Source organism: Lissotriton helveticus, chromosome 4_1, assembly GCF_964261635.1.
Source record: "Lissotriton helveticus chromosome 4_1, aLisHel1.1, whole genome shotgun sequence".
Classification (NCBI taxonomy): domain Eukaryota; kingdom Metazoa; phylum Chordata; class Amphibia; order Caudata; family Salamandridae; genus Lissotriton; species Lissotriton helveticus.
This window is the reverse complement of record NC_136063.1, coordinates 965,419,523-965,439,932: the sequence shown is the minus strand read 5'-3', so window position 1 is coordinate 965,439,932 and position 20,410 is coordinate 965,419,523. Positions and strand designations below refer to the sequence as shown.

General features: G+C 43.1%; 1 protein-coding gene across 5 annotated transcripts in view; it reads right to left on the bottom strand.

The window, feature by feature from the left end:
• RPRD1A (regulation of nuclear pre-mRNA domain containing 1A) overlaps positions 1–20,410 on the bottom strand; it is a 346,882-nt gene that overhangs the window by 201,376 nt on the left and 125,096 nt on the right. For all 5 annotated transcript variants that reach the window (XM_078687582.1, XM_078687586.1, XM_078687585.1 and 2 more), the window contains exon 4: positions 15,250–15,347. In XM_078687582.1, the coding sequence (XP_078543708.1) occupies positions 15,250–15,347 (98 nt within the window). The remainder of the gene's footprint in view (positions 1–15,249; positions 15,348–20,410) is intronic.

The window sequence follows — 20,410 nt, the reverse complement described above, 5'->3', positions numbered from 1 at the left end:
TACTGAGAGGACTATGGGTTTAGTACCACTAGTTATGATACTGGTGCAGATGTTTTCCCCTGTTGGGAACCTAATTTGGTGGAGAGGGGGGGATGAGAGGGAGGGATCGGGGCCACAGCAGGATTGGGCTGCTGATCTGGGTGTGGAATTGTTGGTTGTTTTTTTTTAATGCTGATCGATGTCATGTCATGTGACATGTCACTGATTTCCGAGCTAATGATACCATGAGCACTGAGTACCGGGATGCCACTTCATGCTGCAGGAGTATGCAATGCCCAAGGATATGCAATGGATGAGCGCTCAGGGCCCCCTACCTACCGTTTCCTTACCTGGAATGTCAGAGGGTTGGGGGGACGCCCATAAACGAAGGCACATACTATCGTATTTGGACAGACATAACATACACTGTGCTATGTTACAGGAGACACATTTTAACCCCACTGTCCCCCCAACATTTGCTGCTCGATGGGCCATTCACACATGCTTTTCCTCCTTTTCTACGTATGCCAGGGGCACGTGCATACTGGTGAGAAAGTCCCTTCCATATACCCCGTTAGGGAATGTTGCGGATAAGCAGGGGCGATATGCCATCCTTTGGGGATGGAAAACTAATCAAACCTTCACCCTGGTGTCCTACTATGGACCTAACACTGATGATCCCAAACTTTTCCTTGTGCTCTGGGGGATGATATTGGAGAATGGGTCACCACATTTGTTATGGGGGGGGGGGGGGGGGGCTAAATGTGACAATTGCTCCTGGTATGGATCGCTCTCACCCGCAACCACACCATTACTCCCGTTCGCAAACTGTTCTCAAGTCACTAGTTGAGGATTATGAGCTGGTTGATATTTGGCGACATTTGCATCCGACTAGGCGTGAGGACACTTGTTACACTACAGCCAGGGTGTCATGGTCGAGGTTAGCTGTATGGCTTGTTTCGAAGGGCCTTGCCCCATTGGCTACGCATTCTTCCCATCTGCCTCAGACCTACTCGGACCATTCCCCGTTATTGCTCGCTGTGACCCTCCCGGGCACGGACTCCCCTTTTCAGTTTTGGCGCTTTAATCCTCTCTCCCTATTAGACCCTGGTTTTAAGCAGGAGTTGACTGAAGAATAAAAGTAGAAAATTCTCAACTGTGAACAACCTGTACTTAGATATGATACTCTGCAACATGACTAGATAAAACTAAGCTTCTGCTCTAAACCTGAAGTCCACTGCATAATACTTTAGAAAGCATGAAGAGTCACCTAAAGGACTGAACGGAAAACATGCAGCAGGAAAGCTACCGAAGCAATGTGAGCTTGATAAAAGCCTTAGAAGCCTTAAAGTGCAAATTAATTCCTCCCAGGGGTGTGGAATTTAATAAAATATCTACTTGTCCATGGGGCAGGCTGCTTAATAAATCTACTTGTCCTGTAACAAAATCCACTTGTCCCCTTTTGCCATGTAATGCGGCAGCAAATTACGCAGAAATCTCATTATATAAGAGTTCTGATATAGCCTCTCTGATTATGCCAGGGTTCATACATAGTAGTGTTTGAATACTGGCAATTCCCTTATGCTGCTATGTTTCTGTAGGTCTATATACTGGGGCTGAAGGTAGTGGTAAGCAATAGTTCCAGGGTTGGAATGCCCTTTTTAGTCTGTGCAAACCTACTAACGTACATGTGTTAAGGGTTTTCACCAATTGTTCTCTAATCATTTCCCATACTGAGAACGGTTTGAAATTTACTACTGACAGTGGCAGACTTAAAACTTCTTCCAGGGTTGGGGAAAAAAGTGGTTGGAGGAAAAGTGAACTTGAAAACATTCAGATTTTCACATAAGCAAATCTACACCTGCATATTTGCTCATGCTAAAATGCAGTTCACAAATATTTTCTGGGATTACTATTTCTTGGCTTACTTCTGTAAATTCTTGTGAATTCATGGAAACTGTACATATGCACCTAATGCAAGGATATATACCATGGATGCACTTTTGAGACTTTCTTTAATAATTAGGCCTCTAATTAGGCCTGACGTTAACCATGACCTTTTGTTTTGTTTTCAATTCTGTCTCTCTCCGTCTGTCTATCAGCTGGCGTCTCTGTAAGTGACAGTATTCTGCTCTTTTAGAAGTAGCATAATGGCACACAAAGTAGTTTTGTTCAGTGCCCAGAACCGCTGTGGCAATGTGTGCTGAGACCAACATTTTTGTTTTGCTTTTGCCAATGCTTGTTAGAATAGCAGTTCCCACACTGAAAAGCTTTTACAAAAACCATGCCTAAACAAGTCACGCCTTGACAAAACCAAAAGGCTGACAACCAATTTCAGACCCACTATCTTTGCCAATGCTTGTTTGTTCTTGTTTTCCATATTCGTATTTAAACTGGTTACACTGATATTCCATTCTGAATATTTTTAGGAAATACTAACATACATCAACATGTTACTAAATGATGCTGCAAAGATATGGTACCTAAAATCTTACAGTAGTTTAGCAAAATGTTTTTTCTTACATGCATTTTTTGTGAACATTTTATTTTGAAAGCAAAGAATCATCACTCTTGCTTTCAAGCTTCTGCAAATATTTGCATATAATCAGAGCGCATTCTGGGTGCATTATACAGAGCCTCATATTATAAAACTTTGAAAATGTGTGTACACTTTTATCCTGGAACCACTGTCAGTAGTGCAGGCTGAGCTTAAAACATTTACTTTTAGTGCTCACCCTAATAATAAAGGCTTTGCGTTAATGAACCATATATACAAGTTTGAACAGCATTAACACACATATTACATATAACACACACTTTACCTTAATTGTAGAGAATGCCCTTCCCTGAGCCACAATGTGGTACTGTAAACTGGCAGCCTAAGGGTTTGTGCTGCAGGGGGTTGGGCCTACTTGTCCCAAGGACAAAATGCACATTAAAACTTGTTGCCCTTGACCCCAAACAATATGTCCTGGGCGTCGGGCTATAGGAATTCCACATCCCTGTCCTCCATTAGCCACAACAATCACAAACTTGCCAAATCCAACAGCCTTCCTACAACTAGAGTAAAATTTAAGAACGTAAGGTCTTGATATGGAGAGAACTTTCAACATCTGAAGAAAGGTTCTGAAAAATACAAAAGTAGGCTAGTACCTTTGCCTAGATTTTGTCTAATGGCTATTTTATTTTCCCACAGCTTCAACACTTCAAACAAGAATCTACAGGCATCAATGTTCAGCAATTCACCCTTTTGGCATTATGTGGTACCACTCCTGTACCTGCCAAATATTCGCTAGGGTGTCTATGTTGGATCTGAAAAAGGTGCTCCACAGAGAGACCTCCAACATAAGGTTACCAAACAAACAATTTCCTCAAAAGACAGGTGGTGTGTGGGTGATAAGGCAAAACCAGAAAGAAAGAGTATCCAATTAGAATTAAAAAAAATATTTCCAAATGCAAGTAAATTTGGTTCCTAGCAGATAGGCCTTAATGTTGATTTCACGTAAAAGACTCTTGAAGCATTACCATGCAGGAAGAAAAGGATCAAGGGTACCAAATCCTAACCATGACGTGTTGTAAATTTACCCTTCTTCTCAAAAGTGTGTTAATTAATGGCGGTTTTAAGTATGTAGAGGAGACAAGGCTCCCCAATGTATGTCTGAAACTGGCACTAGCAACAACAAGCAAAGAAATAACAGCCCTATCTTTAAAGAAGCCCATATCACTTTTCTGGAATAATTTGAGAGCAAACTCTTGGAGCTCAATGTTTATGACAGCCGTTATGAATATTGTCAGTTTTGCTGCTTCTTTGATGTTTCTTTGCACCAGAGAAGCTAACAGATACCTTGCCATCAGCCCTGTAACCATTTGAGCAGCTATTAGATAAATTATGTTTAAATTCTCCTCCACCTAAAACAATGAGATGGTGGAAAGAAAGTCAGCATACATAAAAATCCCCCAAGGAAAATGAAAAGGTGGCAGGTTTAGGCAAAATAAAAAGGGCAAACTCTCAAGCCAACATTCTCCGATAGAGTATATAGTGTGCAGCTCCCCTGCTTCTCTAGGTGAAGTAATTGCCGTGAGAACAAAGGCTTCCAACACCTAAAAAGAATACAGCACAAATGTAAACTGTACAAATAGAGCCCTATTAGGAAAGAGCAGGCTAAGGCACAAAAACATAATAATGGGTACAAGCAGGACAGTGTTTGAAGTCTTTTTTTTAAAAATAATTTTTAAGTGCAATACAAATTCTTCACAAGGAGCCCGGTTTGTTTGGGATGAAGGAAAGCAGAAATATTCAACCATAAATTCATCATACCCATGTCAAACCACTTTGTTCAGGTCAGAGCAAACAATATGTCTGTGGTCAAGAGCTTCAAATCAAGCTGTAGACATCAATTAAAAAACTCTTTACACCTTCCTGCATACCTACATAGATTTTGAGGCCACCTAGCTACAAAAACATACATAAATCATCTGGTCAGAATAACAATGTATTTAATCATATCAAGTAGTAAATGGCTAAGTGAAGCATCCTGCATAATAAATCCAATCCTCTAAGATGCTGTTTTATGAAGTTTAATCCAAGAGAAATTGATACCATCCATCAGAAAGCAGGCATTGAAATAACGGACTTCAATTAGAATCATTACAAGGACAGAACTAAGTTACATGGCTAATATTCCCTTACAACAGGACATTAAGCTCAAGCAAGAAAGCATTAGAGAAACAGTCTACAGAATTACCACACATCTCCCTTACTTAAATTTGAAGACAATTATAAAAACTGAATATAAATAAGTTCTGAACAAAATCTGACAGATTAGCAGGACGCCTTGTTGTTCTGGAAGAAGTTCTAACATTTTAGAATTTAATAATCTGCAGCAGTCTTAGTCTGACATAAAGAACGATTTTCATTAGATAGTTCCACATTTTAATCTTATTTTTCCTTTAACCACAACAACCCTATTCAAATTCCATATACGATGGTCTTGTGTTTGGATGGCATTATTAAATATTTTAATAACTTTGATGGGTTTCATAAATTTAGACAGAGCTTCCCAGGGTTCCAGGACGCTAATCATAACCCAATCACCTAATTCTACCACCGTTTTCTTTACAACATTCTTAGCATCAAAATAAGTTTTTCTTTGCTTGGCTTTTTCTTCATCTTTTCTTTGTATATCCTTGTTAACACATTTACTCTCCTTCCCTATTTCCAACTCATATTTATTAACCCCAAAAGGCTCAACACACGTATTGGGTAATCTTCCACGGAACATTAAGAAAGGAGTTTTCCCTGTTGTTGTATGTGGAGTCAACCTATACTCTTCTACTTTTACCATGACCTCTTTTTTCCAATCCAGAGACATACTTTTTGCCAATGCAATAGTTTCCTTAATCACTTTGTTAAATCTCTCAACCATACCATTTGCCTCTGGGTGCTAAAGAAAATAGGTTTTGTTAATAATTCCTCTAGAAGATAAGAATTGTTCCACTTCCTTAGAAATAAGCTGAACACCGTTGTCGGGTAAAATTAAAGCAGGTAAACCTTCTCTAGCAAATACATTTTTTAAACATTGAATTACACTATTAGAATCAACTACCGACAAAAAGAACACCTCAGGCCACCTAGAAAACATATCCATGACTACAAACACATGCAACTCTTTAGCATGTACAGGACCAACAATATCAAGAGCAATGTCTTGCCAGGGACCATTAGGACGTCTTCTTAAAAACATAGGTTGTACATGTGTGCAATTTGACTCGTCACTAAGATTACAAGGAATGCAATCTCTTATTACACGCCCCACCATTTTGTCCATTCCTGGCCACCAATATGACATTCGTAGTCTTTCTTCACTCTTGGATAAACCAGAATGAGAAACATGCACCGAATCAATCAACTCTTTTCTAAGACTATTAGGTGGAACAAGCCTTGTCCCACGAAACAACGAATCATTTTCTACTGATAATTCATTACGCACAACCCAAAACAATTTTGTAAATTCTGAACCTTGTTTGTTATTATTCCATCCTTTCTTCACCAAAGACATAACTTCACACAAATTTGCATCACTTTTCAATTCGTCAGACCATCTTTCTTCTGAAATAATGTCATAATCTACAACACACACCAGCTCATCATCAACTTCAGAATCTTCTTCCACATGTTCCATGGAGACTAAACGTGACAATACATCAGCCACACCATTTTCAATTCCAGGAATGGATTTGATTCCAAAATGATATTCCTGTAAACCAATAATCCATTTAGTTATTCTACCAGAAAAAAGATCCAGACCTTTCTTGCTAAAAATCTCTATCAAAGGTTTATGGTCCATATGCACCTCAAAATCCAAACCCCAAAGAAACTTTTTTAATTTCTTTATTGCCCAAAACACCGCCAAAGCTTCCCTTTCCACAACAGAGTATCGCGTTTCAGGATCTCTTGGGCTTCTCGACAAGAACATAATGGTTCGTACACCACTAGGGCCATTCTGTTTTAACACAGCTCCCAACCCATTTTCACTCGCATCTGTTTGCAGGATTACAACTTTTTAAAGAAGAGTTTGACTCAGTTTCTTTTTGATAGCAAAAATTATTTTTCACAAAGCTCAGTCCACTTAATATCTTCACCCTTGCGTAACAATTGTCTCATGTTGACGGTAGAGCTAGGAAAACCCAACACAAATTTGGCACAGTACTCTATCATTCCCAAAAAGTTAATCAATTCTGTTTTATTCTTAGGTGAACACATTTTCATGATAGCATCAATAAACTCAGACTTTGGTTTCACACTATCACTTGATATGTTGTGTCCCAAGTAATTGATAGAGTTAGACTTAAACCTGCACTTCCCCACTTTAATCATGAGATTATGCTTGCACAAATTTCTCAATAAAGCTTTAAGTCTAGCATCATGTTCAAGTTCATCTTTGGCAAATATTAAAATGTCGTCCTGATATATACATACACCAGGCAGATCTTTTAATACTCTTTCCATAACTCTTTGGAATACAGATGAAGCGGATACTAACCCGAAGGGCATCCTTTTAAATCTAAATGTGCCAAATGGTGTTATAAAAGATGTAAAGTGTCTGCATGACTCCTCCAACTCAATCTGATGATATGCAGATGTAAGATCTATGGTGCTGAATATCTTTGCACCGTCAAGTAATACCAATAACTCAGTAATATTGGGTAATGGGTATCAATCAACCACCACACACTTGTTGAGTTGTCTCAGGTCAATGCAGAGACGCAAATCTCCATTGGGTTTGCGTGCTGCAACAACCGGAGCAATCCATTCACATCCTTCAACCTCCTCTATAATTTCACAATCTTTTAATTTCTGGATTTCTTTCTTCTGGTCTTCCTTAACAGAGAGTGGCACATTTCTAACTTTACTAAGAGACAGCACTGGCACGGAATGTGCAAGTGTCACCTAGGGCACTGAAAGATTAGTGCTGAAAAATTCAGCGTTTGTATATTCAACAAAGTTTTCAATCAAAATTCAAATAAAGTTTTTTGCACATTTGTGTCTTCTTGAGTATTTTATTCATACTGCGGGGGGTATTCCTAAGGAGCACGAAGTACGCCTTAAATTTCAAACACAACCACAGTAGTGCACAGCCATCTCTTACAGTTCACATTTCTAACTTTGCCACACACTGGTACAGCATCACTTTTTAACGATTTTATGTTGGTAACCCTTCAAGCACCCTAAAGTTTCTTTAAAAACATTAGGAAATTCTTCTTTCAAGTCATGTATATATTTATCCGCACAATTCTTTTCAACAGATTGAACTTTGTCTCTTATTTATACAGATAGATTAACATTACGATCCACTTTATTTCTCAGTTGTATGGGTGGATCAGCGTTAGGATCTAGAAACACACCTAAATTGCCTTGGTGTATCCAGCTAATTATGCGGTCTCCTCTCTTTGAAACATACATTTTTCCAGACACCAACCTATTTTTATACTCTATAAGTCCCATGAAGTAACCATGCACCTTAATAGGTTCACCTCCATATGCTAATGGAATGATATCAGCCTTCATGAGCGAAATTTTGCCTTTTAATTTAGAATTGAAAAACTCATTGGAGATTATAGAAATCTTAGCACCAGAGTCGAATAATACTCTGGTTATCTCCCCTTCCAATATAATGTCACAGGACAGGATTTACTATTGAGTTTGTTTTCTACCTGAACAATTATTTGACCGCACTCACAATCTTGATGGCACGATCCTCCCATGGTACCTTCATAGACTTCTACCTCTTTAACCCCTTCGATGCTCATGACGAGCTCAGCTCGTCATGCAGTACACTGCTCGTGTGCTCATGACGAGCTGAGCTTGTCATGAACAATGGGAATAAATCAGAAGCAGCACAGAGGGGGAATTGCTGCAGCACTGATGGTGTTAACCTTAGGTTTGAGTTTGGTTTTACACAAAGCTGTAAAATGTCACTTTATTTAGCATTTTGAACACATTTGGTTGAGAGCTGGACACTCTTCATCATTGGCTAGGTGCCCAGCTTTACCACACCTATAAAATTTCCTTTCTGTCGATGTTTTGACAGCATCTTTCTTATCTACTACATTTCATTCATCAGGCTGATCTTTAACCACCTGAACCTTGACTTCTTTCTCCGAATCTTTCTTTATAATGGCTACACATTCGAGAGAATGCTCAATACGCTTAGCCACTGTTAAAACTTCATCAAGGGTAGGTTCGTCCCTTAACCATAACTCTTCCCTAACTTTTTCTATACAAAAACCAAACAAAAATTGATCTTGGATGAGTTTGTCAGTAAGATTCTCAAATTTGCACGAAGAGGCACGTTTCCTCAGATGAGTTACATAGGATTCGATTGTTTCATCAGCACTTTGCATGCGCTTTGCAAATTGATACCTTTCAAGAATTGTACTGACCTTTGGAAGGTAACGTTTGTCTAATTTCTTTATACAAATTTCATAATCATTCAAATTATTAGACTCTGAAGATGGTAAATCTGGTAAATGGTCAAAAACATCCTGACCTTCTGACCCCAAACAATGAAGCAACAACGATGACTTTCTTTCCGCACTAAGAGAAGGTCCACACACTCTAGCATAACCCTCAAAAACAACTTTCCATTTCTTCCATTTTATAGGTGGTTCACCAGGGCATGATAGAAAAATGGTACCGATGTAACATTCTGCATTTTTCAACAAGTTAGCCGTAATAAATTAAATCGATATGTAATGCTAAATAACCTATGTAGATTGACTCACAATCATTGAGGTATACAAGTTGAAATTACCAACTAGCCCCTAAAAGTCCAGAATAATTTTGAAAGAGAACACTATCATTAATAGTTGCACACAACGGATGTAAATGAGTGTGTCACTCCATTCACTTAATGATGATGTAGCAAGCAGTATCTTCACTAATAATATGGTTATTAATCAGAAACAGTCACGCACAAAATGCATAAAAAGTGAGCGTGTCACTGAACTTACTCCTTAAATATGTGGAATACTGTAACACGCAAATATTTTTCAAGTGAGCGTGTCACTGTTGCTCTTCACCCACAAAAGAACATATTTAAGTAACAAGAAGATTTAATGCGGAGCGTGTCACTGAGTTAAGCTTCCGTAACACGCATATGCAAATCAAGTGAGCGTGTCACTGACGAACTTCTGTGTTCAGAACAGCCATGGGTTGTTTACCATCATGAACGAGGTTTGCAGGAAACTTAAAATGGCCGCCACGCATACGTACGCAATGACGATCAACGTTGAGTTCTCCAAGCGGCGTTCCGAAGATTAAGGTTTAAGAAGTGACGTTTCTGGAGGAGGAGTCACGCTTTGAGCATGATGGCCGCTTGGCCTAATTGCTCTGGCTGCGACGTCTACTCGCGGAACGGCGCCGGGTGACCCCCGTGGCTCCCCGGTCCGCGTGCCCTTCGGAGAGGCGAGTATTGTTGGGACATTTCGCTTGGCTGTCGCCCCAAGGCTGATCGTCAACGTGGTCTCGACCCGCTTGGGCGCTGTTTTAGAGGTGATCCCCGTGGCCTGCTCCCGGGCTGTGGCCTGTGTTCGTCTGTGGGGGATCTTGTCTGGCTTGGTCGGCCTTGGGCGGCGATTTCATAAAATTGAGAGAGTGGGTCTGCTGGAGGGATCTGACCGGAATTGCGTCCCATGGGTCTCTGAGGGGCCGGAGTGACGACTCCCAACGAGGTGTGGCTGACATGGCAGCCCGGGGAGAGCCTGGCAAGCCTGTGCCCCGAACCTCCAGGGGTCCTAAGCAGGTCCAATCCAACAAATTGGACTGGTACACTATGCCCAAAGGATCGCCGGTGGAGGCGAAAAGGTCCCAAGTAGCAGGTGGGGACTCCTCAGAAGCGCCGACGGAATTAACGCTATCAAATGTGATGGCAGCTATCGAAGGAGTCCGGGCATCACTGTGGCAGAAGATTGAGTCGCTCGACAGTAAATTTGACACGGTCACAATAGAAGTCAACCTTATCCGGGCGGACCTCACTAAAGCAAATGAGAAGGTTAAATCTTTGGATATAAAGACTGCCAGCCCGATAGACGATGTGTCGCAGCTCCAGCAGGAGGTACGTGATCTTAAAGCATCCCGGGCCTTGGGGGACAGGAAGCTGGACGAGTTTGAGGGAAGGGCTAGACGGAGCAATGTACGTATCCTTGGGGTCCCTGAAAAAGCGGAGAATCCGGCCCCGGATCGGTTTGTCGAGGACATTATTCTCAACTATCTTAAGCCCAAGGGACTGGGGAAATTCTTCACTGTCGAACGAGCACACAGAGTGCCCGGGGGCAGGCCTAAGCCCGGTGCACCCCCCCCCCCCGTCCGATGACTGCAAGGGTTCTGAACTTCAGAGACCGAGACGCAATACTGCAGGCGGCCAGCACAGGGGGGTCCCCTTCAATATGAGAATGCCTCGCTCCCCTTTTTTCCAGACTTCACACAACTCGTGCAGAAACCGCGCCAAAGCTTCCTCCCGGTCAAGAAGAAACTGAGAGACAAGGGCTTGCTATATGGAATGATGTTCCCGGCAAGATTGCGAGTGGAAGCAAGGGGAAAAACCTGGTTCTTTGATAATCGTGAGGTGGCGGCAGATTGGATAGATTGCTTCCACTCAGCGGAGTCCGAAAGACACAATGGCGAGGGAGAAGGTGATCAGCTGGAGGCCGAGTGACGACGGAGGGTGAGATCTGGACACAGACGATGGTCAATCGAAGGGCTGTCCCCGCTGTGGTTTTGTGATATAGACGCAGGGCTGTGGGGGGCGGGAGGGTGACTCTGGAATGCCGGATTGTGGTTTGAAGCTGAGCTGGGGGGGCGTACCACATCGATTTTCCTCCCCGTTGCTATATTTAGTTAGAGTGTTGAGTTTGGGAGTGGGGCGACAGGCACACTACCAGTTGGGGATGGGCGTAAGCCATAAGCAGGGGTGCAGAGAGGAAGGGGGGGATCCAGGGTTGGCTAACTTTCTTAGCTTAAAGAAGGTCCAGTTTGGGGGCTTGTTGTGTTTTCCTTTTCATTCTTAGCATCAGGTGTCGATTTTGCAGTCAGAAGCTAGAGGTGAGGGGTGAATGTCGCGTACTAGTCAGGGATCGGGGATAAGGGTGTTAAGCTGGAATGTCAATGGTTTGGAGATAAGATAAAGAGGGGTATGGTGAATCAACAAATTAGACGGCATTCTCCAGAAGTTGTATTGCTGCAGGAGACGCATCTTGTTAGGAATCGGTGCATGGCCCTCCTAAAGGGGGCTACAAACTTGTGGCACACGCTGGATTTACATCAGAATCTAGGGGTGTGGGTATCCTTACCAAGAATTCCTTTCCGTTGGAGGTTCGGGCTACTTGGGTGGACCAAAGAGGCAGGTATGTGGGTATCTCGGGGCAGCTAGGAGGCAAGACAGCGACCTTCTTGTCAATATATGTACCACCAGGCCTTCAATCCGATACTTTCAGGGATTTGAGTACCGTTTTTCTGACCCTGCCCCTGGGCCTGGGCCTTTTGGTGCTGGGGGGAAGATTTCAATGCAGTGCTCGACGGGGAAGTGGATAGATACCTGGCACGCGTTCATACGTCATCACAGAGGTGGCTCCCTAGTTTCCTTGAGACTCTTGGATTGGTCGATAGCTGGAGGGTACGTAACCCGACTCAGAAATATTTTACCCATGTTTCCGCCGCACACAACAGCATGTCCAGGTTAGACTACATCTTGGTACTGGCTGCTGAGGAGGGCTCAGTCAGGGAGGCAAGGTACCTGGGTAGAGGCATCTCAGATCATTCTCCGATGAGGCTGCAGGTTGAGTTCGGGCAACCGACAGTCGGCAGGGTGGCTCTGATTAATGCATGGCATCTGAAAGACCCGGACATCAGAAAGGAGATACTCTGAGTCTCGGACAGCTATTTCCATGAGAATGTGGGCACAATTTGACTCATCGCAGTCACTGTGGGAGGCGTATAAAGTGGTGCTACGGGGTGAGGTACTCTCCTTGATAGCAGGCAAAAAGAAGAAACGCCAGGCGGATGTAACAGGGTGGAGGCGGAAGTTGTGAGTTTAGAAAAGCGAGTTGCCGAGTCTGCTGCTCAGGAGGACCTCCACCAGCTGAAGTTAAAACAAGAGGAATATAACAGCCTCTCTAGGGAACGAGCGATTACTAATAATCAGGCCGTGCAAAGTCGTATATATGAGCATGGGGACAAGGCAGGTAAACTGATCGCTTGGTTGGAACGAGAGGAGTGGGCCTCTAGGTTGGTGCCCGAGTTAGAGGGGTCGGGATCTGACAATCACAGACCCGCAGGCGGTAGCGGAGGAATTTTCTGCGTATTTCAGGGACGTGTATGCCTCAGCGGGTGGTTTTACAGAGGCCGAAAATGGCGAGATGATTAAAGATATTGGCATGCCGAGTCTATCGGAGGATGATAGGAAATACCTAGACTGCTCTTTCACAGACTATGACGTAGCGCAGGCGATTCGAGGTATTAAATCAGGGAAGGCAACGGGCCCTAATGGTATACCAATAGAACTATATCAATTGAATGCTCATAAAGTTGCTCCACATGTTCGAGCCATGTTTCTGGAGAGTAGGTAACTGGGTCAGCTTCCATATGACCAACGAGTTGCAAACATTGTGGTCATATATAAGACAGGCAAACCTAAGACATCCCCTTCCTCGTATAGGCCTATCTCGCTGCTCAATGCAGAGCCTAAGATTTTGGTGAAGTTGCTTGCTACCAGGTTGGTCAAGGTCATCACAACCCTGGTACATCCCGACCAGTCCGGCTTCATGCCGCGTCGTAACACGGCCCTGAATCTGCGGAGGCTGCATGGGATCCTCGGTGGTTCCCGAAAGATATTAGAACCGGCGGTTTTGGTTTCCTTGGATGCCGCTATGGCATTTGATAGGGTCGAATGGTCCTATTTATTTGCGGTATTGGTAAAGTTGGGCTTTGGCCCGGAGTTTATCTGGTGGGATCGACTGCTGTATGCAGCTCCTCTAGCTAGAGTGATCGTAAATAATTGTAAGTCAGGAGATCTATCCCTCAGGAGGGGCACTAGACCGGGATACCCGTTGTCCCCACTTCTCTTCGAACTGGTGTTGGAGCCTCTGGCGACATGGGTCCAATGGGACCGGTCTATACGTGGTTTGCGGTGGACACCAGAATGGGAGGACAAAATTTCGCTCTACGCGGATGATATCTTGCTCTACCTCACCAACCCCACGGCGTCGCTGAGCAACTTTCTGGATGTCTTGGCCATATTTGGCAGATACTCCGGGTTTGCTATCAACTGGTCAAAGTCGGTGTTTGTTTTGTCGGGAGAGCTGCCGGTAATCCCACAGTCGTGCCCAATAAAGATTGAGACGGTGGGGTTTAAATATTTAGGCATATATATAACCCTGGACCCGAAAGTGAGATATGCCAATAATCTGGAACCCCCCCTGCAGCGGTTTAGGAAGGATGTGGAGCGTTGGAAAGCTCTCCCCCTATCTTTGCTTGGGAGGGCGGTGTTGTTTAAGATGATGGCATTGCCTCGGTTCTTATACATACTCCAAAACACACTAGACCCGGTGCCCCTATCCTATTTTAAGGAAATTGAAGTACTTCAGAGGCAGCTCCTCTGGGATGGTAGACCCTGCATAGCGTTTGTCAAACTAACCCTCCTGTGGTACGATGGATTCTTGCCAGGTACACCCTTGTTTAAGAGTATCCATTGGCTACTAGGATAACAAAAGAGGATAAAGAGGCCAGGTAGTGAAGAATCCTGTACCTCTAATGAAAGCAGACCTAGAATGTTTGCTTATTTCAGTGATCACACAAGTGTGGGCTTAGGTGATCTGACAATGCTGAACATGGATTTTAATGCCTTAACCGCGGCGTTTTTTCCGCCGCGGTGCGGGCGTTCTAAAGGGTGGGCGGGGCTCCGCAAGGGGTTAAGCTTCAGTCTTGGAGATTTAGCACACTTGGTTTAGGATGGTTAATTTGAATTGACTTTTGCGAAGGATGGGGCTGTAGTTCACATTAGGATTTAAAATAGTTACTCAAAGAGGACACAGCTGAAGCTGGTGGTTTCTGCTGGTGAACCAGGGCAAGAAAAACCAGATGGGATTGATATCAAAGTCAACAGTGTATGTGTTAAAGGTCAGTATGTTATTTCTGTTTACCATCTTTACAGAATATTACTGATCTGTATACAAATCATATCCAGTAAAGTGGGGTGGTTGTTCTTAATGATTTGTGCTGAATTTTATTATTAAGACTTCCAAAATAAATGCTAGTCTTGTTTTATGGGGTTGGAAGTGACTTATGAGGTACGAAACTCAATCAAGTATTGACATCAGGAATCTTTACGTATATTTCTGAAAGCGTTTTCCACTAGCAAGCTAGTTACTTGGCTGTTTTTGGCGGTACATGTTTACTGCAGTGGGACTACATGTTCTCTTGACCAATAGTGTTAGCAGTAAGACTGTCGCTTGGTAGAGTTTAATGAAGGCAGGGGTCTCAGAGGGAACTTTCTATTCAGATGCCACCTTTTCGATGGGTTCCTCTTCAGATGTTGAATAAGGAGAGGATTATTAGGTGTTCGAATTTTAAAATCAGAATCTGGTGTAATACACTGATTTTTCCAACCGTAACAAATTAACAAATACATTATAAGGCATAACATACTAAACAACCGCAAACTTAAAATATAAAGCAATGTAAGAAAGGGCATATTTCCTAACACCACCACATACCTGCGGGGTTTCTCCAGGAGAACTTCGAGCAGAATAGCAGTCCTCATCCACAAGTTTAACTTGCTCATATGTGCGTTTCTTGCCCTTTTTCTCACCAACTTAAAATCAATAAATAAAAAAAAAAAGAAGTCAGTCACAAGCAACCTCAAACATAGCTTTCCTCCCAACAAAGACCACAGTTTTTAGCAAAGGCGGGCTCAAGATGAAGATTTGTCCATCAAGAAATGCTGGTAGATCTGTGTATACTTAATCTAATGTCGCCTATTCCAATAATCTTGTACCTGAATTTCCTCAGAATGAGTGCAACATGTATGCACATTCTATAAATGAGGTTATGATAGAAAAATTACTTAACACTACCTCTTTTAGAAGTCTGCATCAAGAATAACCCAGGGAAAGGTCTGGAGAGGTGGACAGTAAAAAGGTATAAAAATCACCTAATAAGAGTGATAATATGGCTATGTGTCCTAAAACATACAGCCAGATCATGAAAAAAGTACAAACGGAAAGAAGATGTCACTGATTAGAAAGCAGTCCTAAAGAGCTACTTTCTAATTTCACCTTAAAGTGAACTAAGGATCAGCGGCAGAGGATGGGATGTGATAAATTAAACTGCGATTTCAGCTCAAATTAGACACACTGATATTTAATGTTATTCCAAAAAATTACAATGCAAACGTCCAAATAAATCTAAGGAAGTCCAACAAAGTCAGAAAAATGCAAATCAAAATGGGGAAAGGAAATCCTGCAGGATGGGTCAGTGAATGAAAGCTGCCAAAAAGATGCTAGTCCAAAAAAGACATAACATGTTCTTTTGGAACGTGAAGGAGCATAGAGAAAAAAGGTCTTCCTTCCAATATTTGTGTGGAATCAGATTTACAGCCAAAATGTTTCTTTACAATGGTCTTAAAATAAAACAATGGTATGTACGTACTAAGTCCAAATGTCAAAGCACTTTATTGTAACCTTTAGCTATAAGTTTAGCTATAAGTTTGAGGACTACCCTATTGCTCAACACATTATACGACTTAGTAATAACCCACATGTCCTATCATCTACAGCCCAAACTATCTGCCAAACATGTTTTAATCTAGCTTGCCAGTAAAACGGGGTAGAAAAACTACTAATCAAACTAATCCACAGCCAAAACCATACCCAAAACAGCAGACTGCATTTATACCTATGCAGCGTCTCATGCCACAGATGTTAACATGCAAGCTCCCTGCACTGCGCACCATGATCACTTTCCAAGCAATAATACTCAGCAACTGAAAATAGAAGACATCCAATCTAGCCCCACAATAATCAACTGCAAACGTGCAAGGCTCAGCCACCTTAATTTTCTACTACTTGGTACTATTCGCTCACACTGGAAATCCATGACACTTAACATCTCCTCAAACCAAAGGGGCAATGGCCTTCCGTGTGAGCGCCACGGAGCTCCAAAGGTCATCAGTACAACTGCACTTCAATTAGGTAACTCCTTTACTCCCTTGAGGCAAATAACTAGGTAGCGAGGCTCTAAAGCTTGCTTGGTAGTTAGATTAGAAACTCAGATGAAGTACAAGAACGTAAGTAACACCTGAATAGTGATGTGCAGTCAGAATCTGACTTATTTACAGGAAAAAAACTGCAGTTAAAATGTAACAGACAAAGAAAACCAGAACATGTGGTCACGGTCTGGGGCCACAATGAGACTTCACAAGTATTCATGGTACTCCACAGCATGCGATAATTTCCATATTGCAAATGTCAACCTATGGGGAGACACATGGGCCAGCTCAGCAAACTTCTGGACTCACTGGCTTTCCACCACACGCAGGGAATGGCTTACGCACGAGATGAACTCTCTTGCAAGGGAATAATGGTGTGGGAAACTTCAATCAACTTCTTGCAGAAGTCCATCACTAGTAGTTACCATGGTAAGCATATTAGTAGGCTTGGGCAAGTGAGTCTTCAGCACCCAAAAATAAAAAATTTAAAGTCCTCAAAAATCCACAGTTCAACCAACGTGAGTCCCAGCCAATGAAGTTTCCAGCGCAATTCAGAGTCCCAGTGTTTAAGTCAATGGTATATATGGATCCGGCCACCAGTGTCCAGTCTGGTTTATCAACATGAATTCTCCCAATAACCACAGATCAAAGGTGTTTACAGATAAAGGTAACATGGCTCATTCATGAAACCATAACATTCACTTTTCACATACTTATAGTATCAAAGTCCCCTAAAACAAAAAAAAAGTATTGTAATACTAGCTGTTTGCTACACAAACATTTTTAGGCCACAAAGTGCAGCCATAGAACCAACTCCAATGGATCCCTACAATCCAGCTGAAAAACATAGGTCCAGCTTTGAGAGCGTTAAAAAAAGCTCTACTGAGGTCATGGATTTAACAAACCAGGAGACGGAGTGTGTTTTTTTTTTTATTAATGTAGTTGGGAGTCTGCTGAGTTCCCTGCAGCCCTTCATAACATTAAAAACATGGCTAGTGGTGCCCCTGCACCTTCTAGGGATAACACCAGGAACTGCAGGGGATTTTAGAATTCTCCTTGTAGGAGCAGTGAATAAGAAATGTAATTGCTTATGCTGCTCATTTATTCTTTTTTGGATGGGTTTTTTCTCTCTCTCTTTTTTATTAAATGGGCGCACCGGTGCCCATAGGGGCACACTTAAATAAAAAAATAAAAAAGTTTAAAAAATTGGGGCTGCGGAAGAGCCCCAAGGCTCCACAGCCAGCACCTATTCTGGGTGCCAGCAGACGCCAGTTTTTTTTACATGTCTTCCCCGGTGCCCACTTGGGGTATCCACAACAGGCCAAGTCATTAGGGGCCGTGGGGGAAATCCAATGCCTCCACAGCCCCATCCGGCACCCTTTGTGTGTGACGGCTGGAGTTAGGAATATGCTACTTACCAATATGCATCTGTTCTTGGCATGTAGGGCTGCTGATATTCATATCTTGTGCATAGATCGCCGCCTAGTGTTGGGTCCGGATGATTGCACATTGTTGTCCTGGAAGAGTCTTTGAAGTATCACGAGATAGGTGGCTCCTCCCCCGGACTACAGTGCGCATGGGCATCCTCTCCATCCTCAGATTGTTTTTCGCCATTGTGGCAGGGATTGAGTATGATACAGTAAGTGATGTCCATGATAGAGATTAATTCTGAGTGCTACAGCTGCGACAGGCACCGGGGAGGAGGGAGGGCGATATGAATATCAGCAGCCCTACATGCCAAGAACAGATGCATACTGGTAAGTAGCATATTCTGTTCGAGGCATGTGGGCTGCTGAATTCATATCTTGTGCATAGGATGTATAGCAGTCTCCCCCCTAGCGGCGGTTGCCCGTGCCAGCTGCAGCAGTCTGAAAAAGAGTCTTGAGTACAGCCTGCCCTACAGCTGCCTGCTGTTTGGAGTGTACATCTACGCAGTAGTGTTTGGTAAATGTATGTATGGTAGTCCATGTGGAATGTTTCCCAGAAAAGCCATGGATGCCCCTAACTTGCGTGTTGAATGCGCTCTTGGGGGGAACTGTTAATGTGCGTTTAGCTTTTTGATAACAAATTTGTATGCACTTAACAATCCATCTGGCTATACCGGATTTGGAAATGGGGTTGCCTTTGTGCTGTGGTGAAAAGGCAACAAACAGTTGCTTAGTCTTTCTGAAAAGTTTTGTTCTGTCTATATAGTACAGGAGAGCTCTTTTAACATCTAGGGTATGTAGAGCCCTTTCTGCCACCGATTCTGGATTTGGGAAGAATACTGGCAGTTCTATAGCTTGATTGATGTGAAACTGGGATACCACCTTTGGCATAAATGTAGGGTTTGTTCGCAGTACTACCCTATTTGCGTGAATTTGTATGAATGGCTCCTGAATAGTTAGTGCTTGCAGCTCACTAACTCTTCGAAGTGATGTAATCGCCACTAGAAAAGCCACTTTCCACTTTAGGAATTGTATCTCACACGAGTGTAGAGGTTCAAAAGGAGGTCCCATTAGTCTGGTTAGAACCACGTTTAGGTTCCAGACAGGTGAAGGTGGGTGTCTTGGAGGAATGATTTGTTTGAGTCCCTCTAGGAAAGCTTTAATAGCAGGTACCCTGAAGAGTGAAAGGTGCTGCCTGTTCTGAAGATAAGCTGCCACCGCAGCTAAATGTATACGTATGGAACTGTAAGCTAGATTGCATCTGTGTAAATTAACAGGTAACATAATGTTTTGAGTAGATGCGTCTAGCGGATTTATGTCATTATTGTTACAATAGATGACAAATCGTTTCCACTTCGCCGCATTGCATGCTCTGGTTGTAGGTCTTCTTGCCTCCTTGATAATATTCATACAGTCAGGAGGCAAGTTCAGGTAACCAACCTCTATGACCTCAGGAGCCAGATCGCAAGTTTCAAGTGTTGCGGATCTGGGTGCTGAATGTCGCCATGGCTCTGCATTAAAAGACTGGGTGTTAATCGCAGCCTTTGATGAGGAACCACGGAAAGTTCTAGAACCGTGGTGTACCATGGTTGCCGCACCCACGTTGGAGCAACCAGGATGAGTGTCATTGAGTGTTGTCGCAGTTTGCGTGCCACTAGTGGTAGGAGCGGGGCTGGGGGAAAAGCGTACGCAAACTTGCCTGACCAGTTCATCCATATCGCATTGCCCTGAGACTGCGGATGTGGAAACCTGGTGGCGAAGCTTTGGCATTTTGCGTTTTCCCTTGTGGCGAACAGGTCTATTTCTGGGTAACCCCACCGCTGGAAGTACGGTTGCAGCACTGAGGGATGTATCTCCCACTCGTGCATTTGGTGGCTGTGTCTGCTGAGCAGATCCGCCATCTGGTTGTCCTTGCCTGGGAGGTGTTCCGCCATGAGGAAGATGCTTCTCTGAATGGCCCACTTCCACAGGCTTTGCGCTAGATGGGACAACTGTGGAGAATGTGTCCCCCCCTGCTTCTGTATGTAGTACATGGCAGTCATGTTGTCCGTCCGGATTAACACGACTTTGTTGCACAAATGTACCTTGAACGCCTTTATTGCCATAAAGATTGCCATCAGTTCCAGCAAGTTGATGTGCATCTTTTTCTGCTGTGTCGTCCATAGTCTCTGCACTGTGTAATGGAGGACATGCGCTCCCCATCCCAAGAGAGATGTGTCCGTCGTCAGCACTATTTGTGGT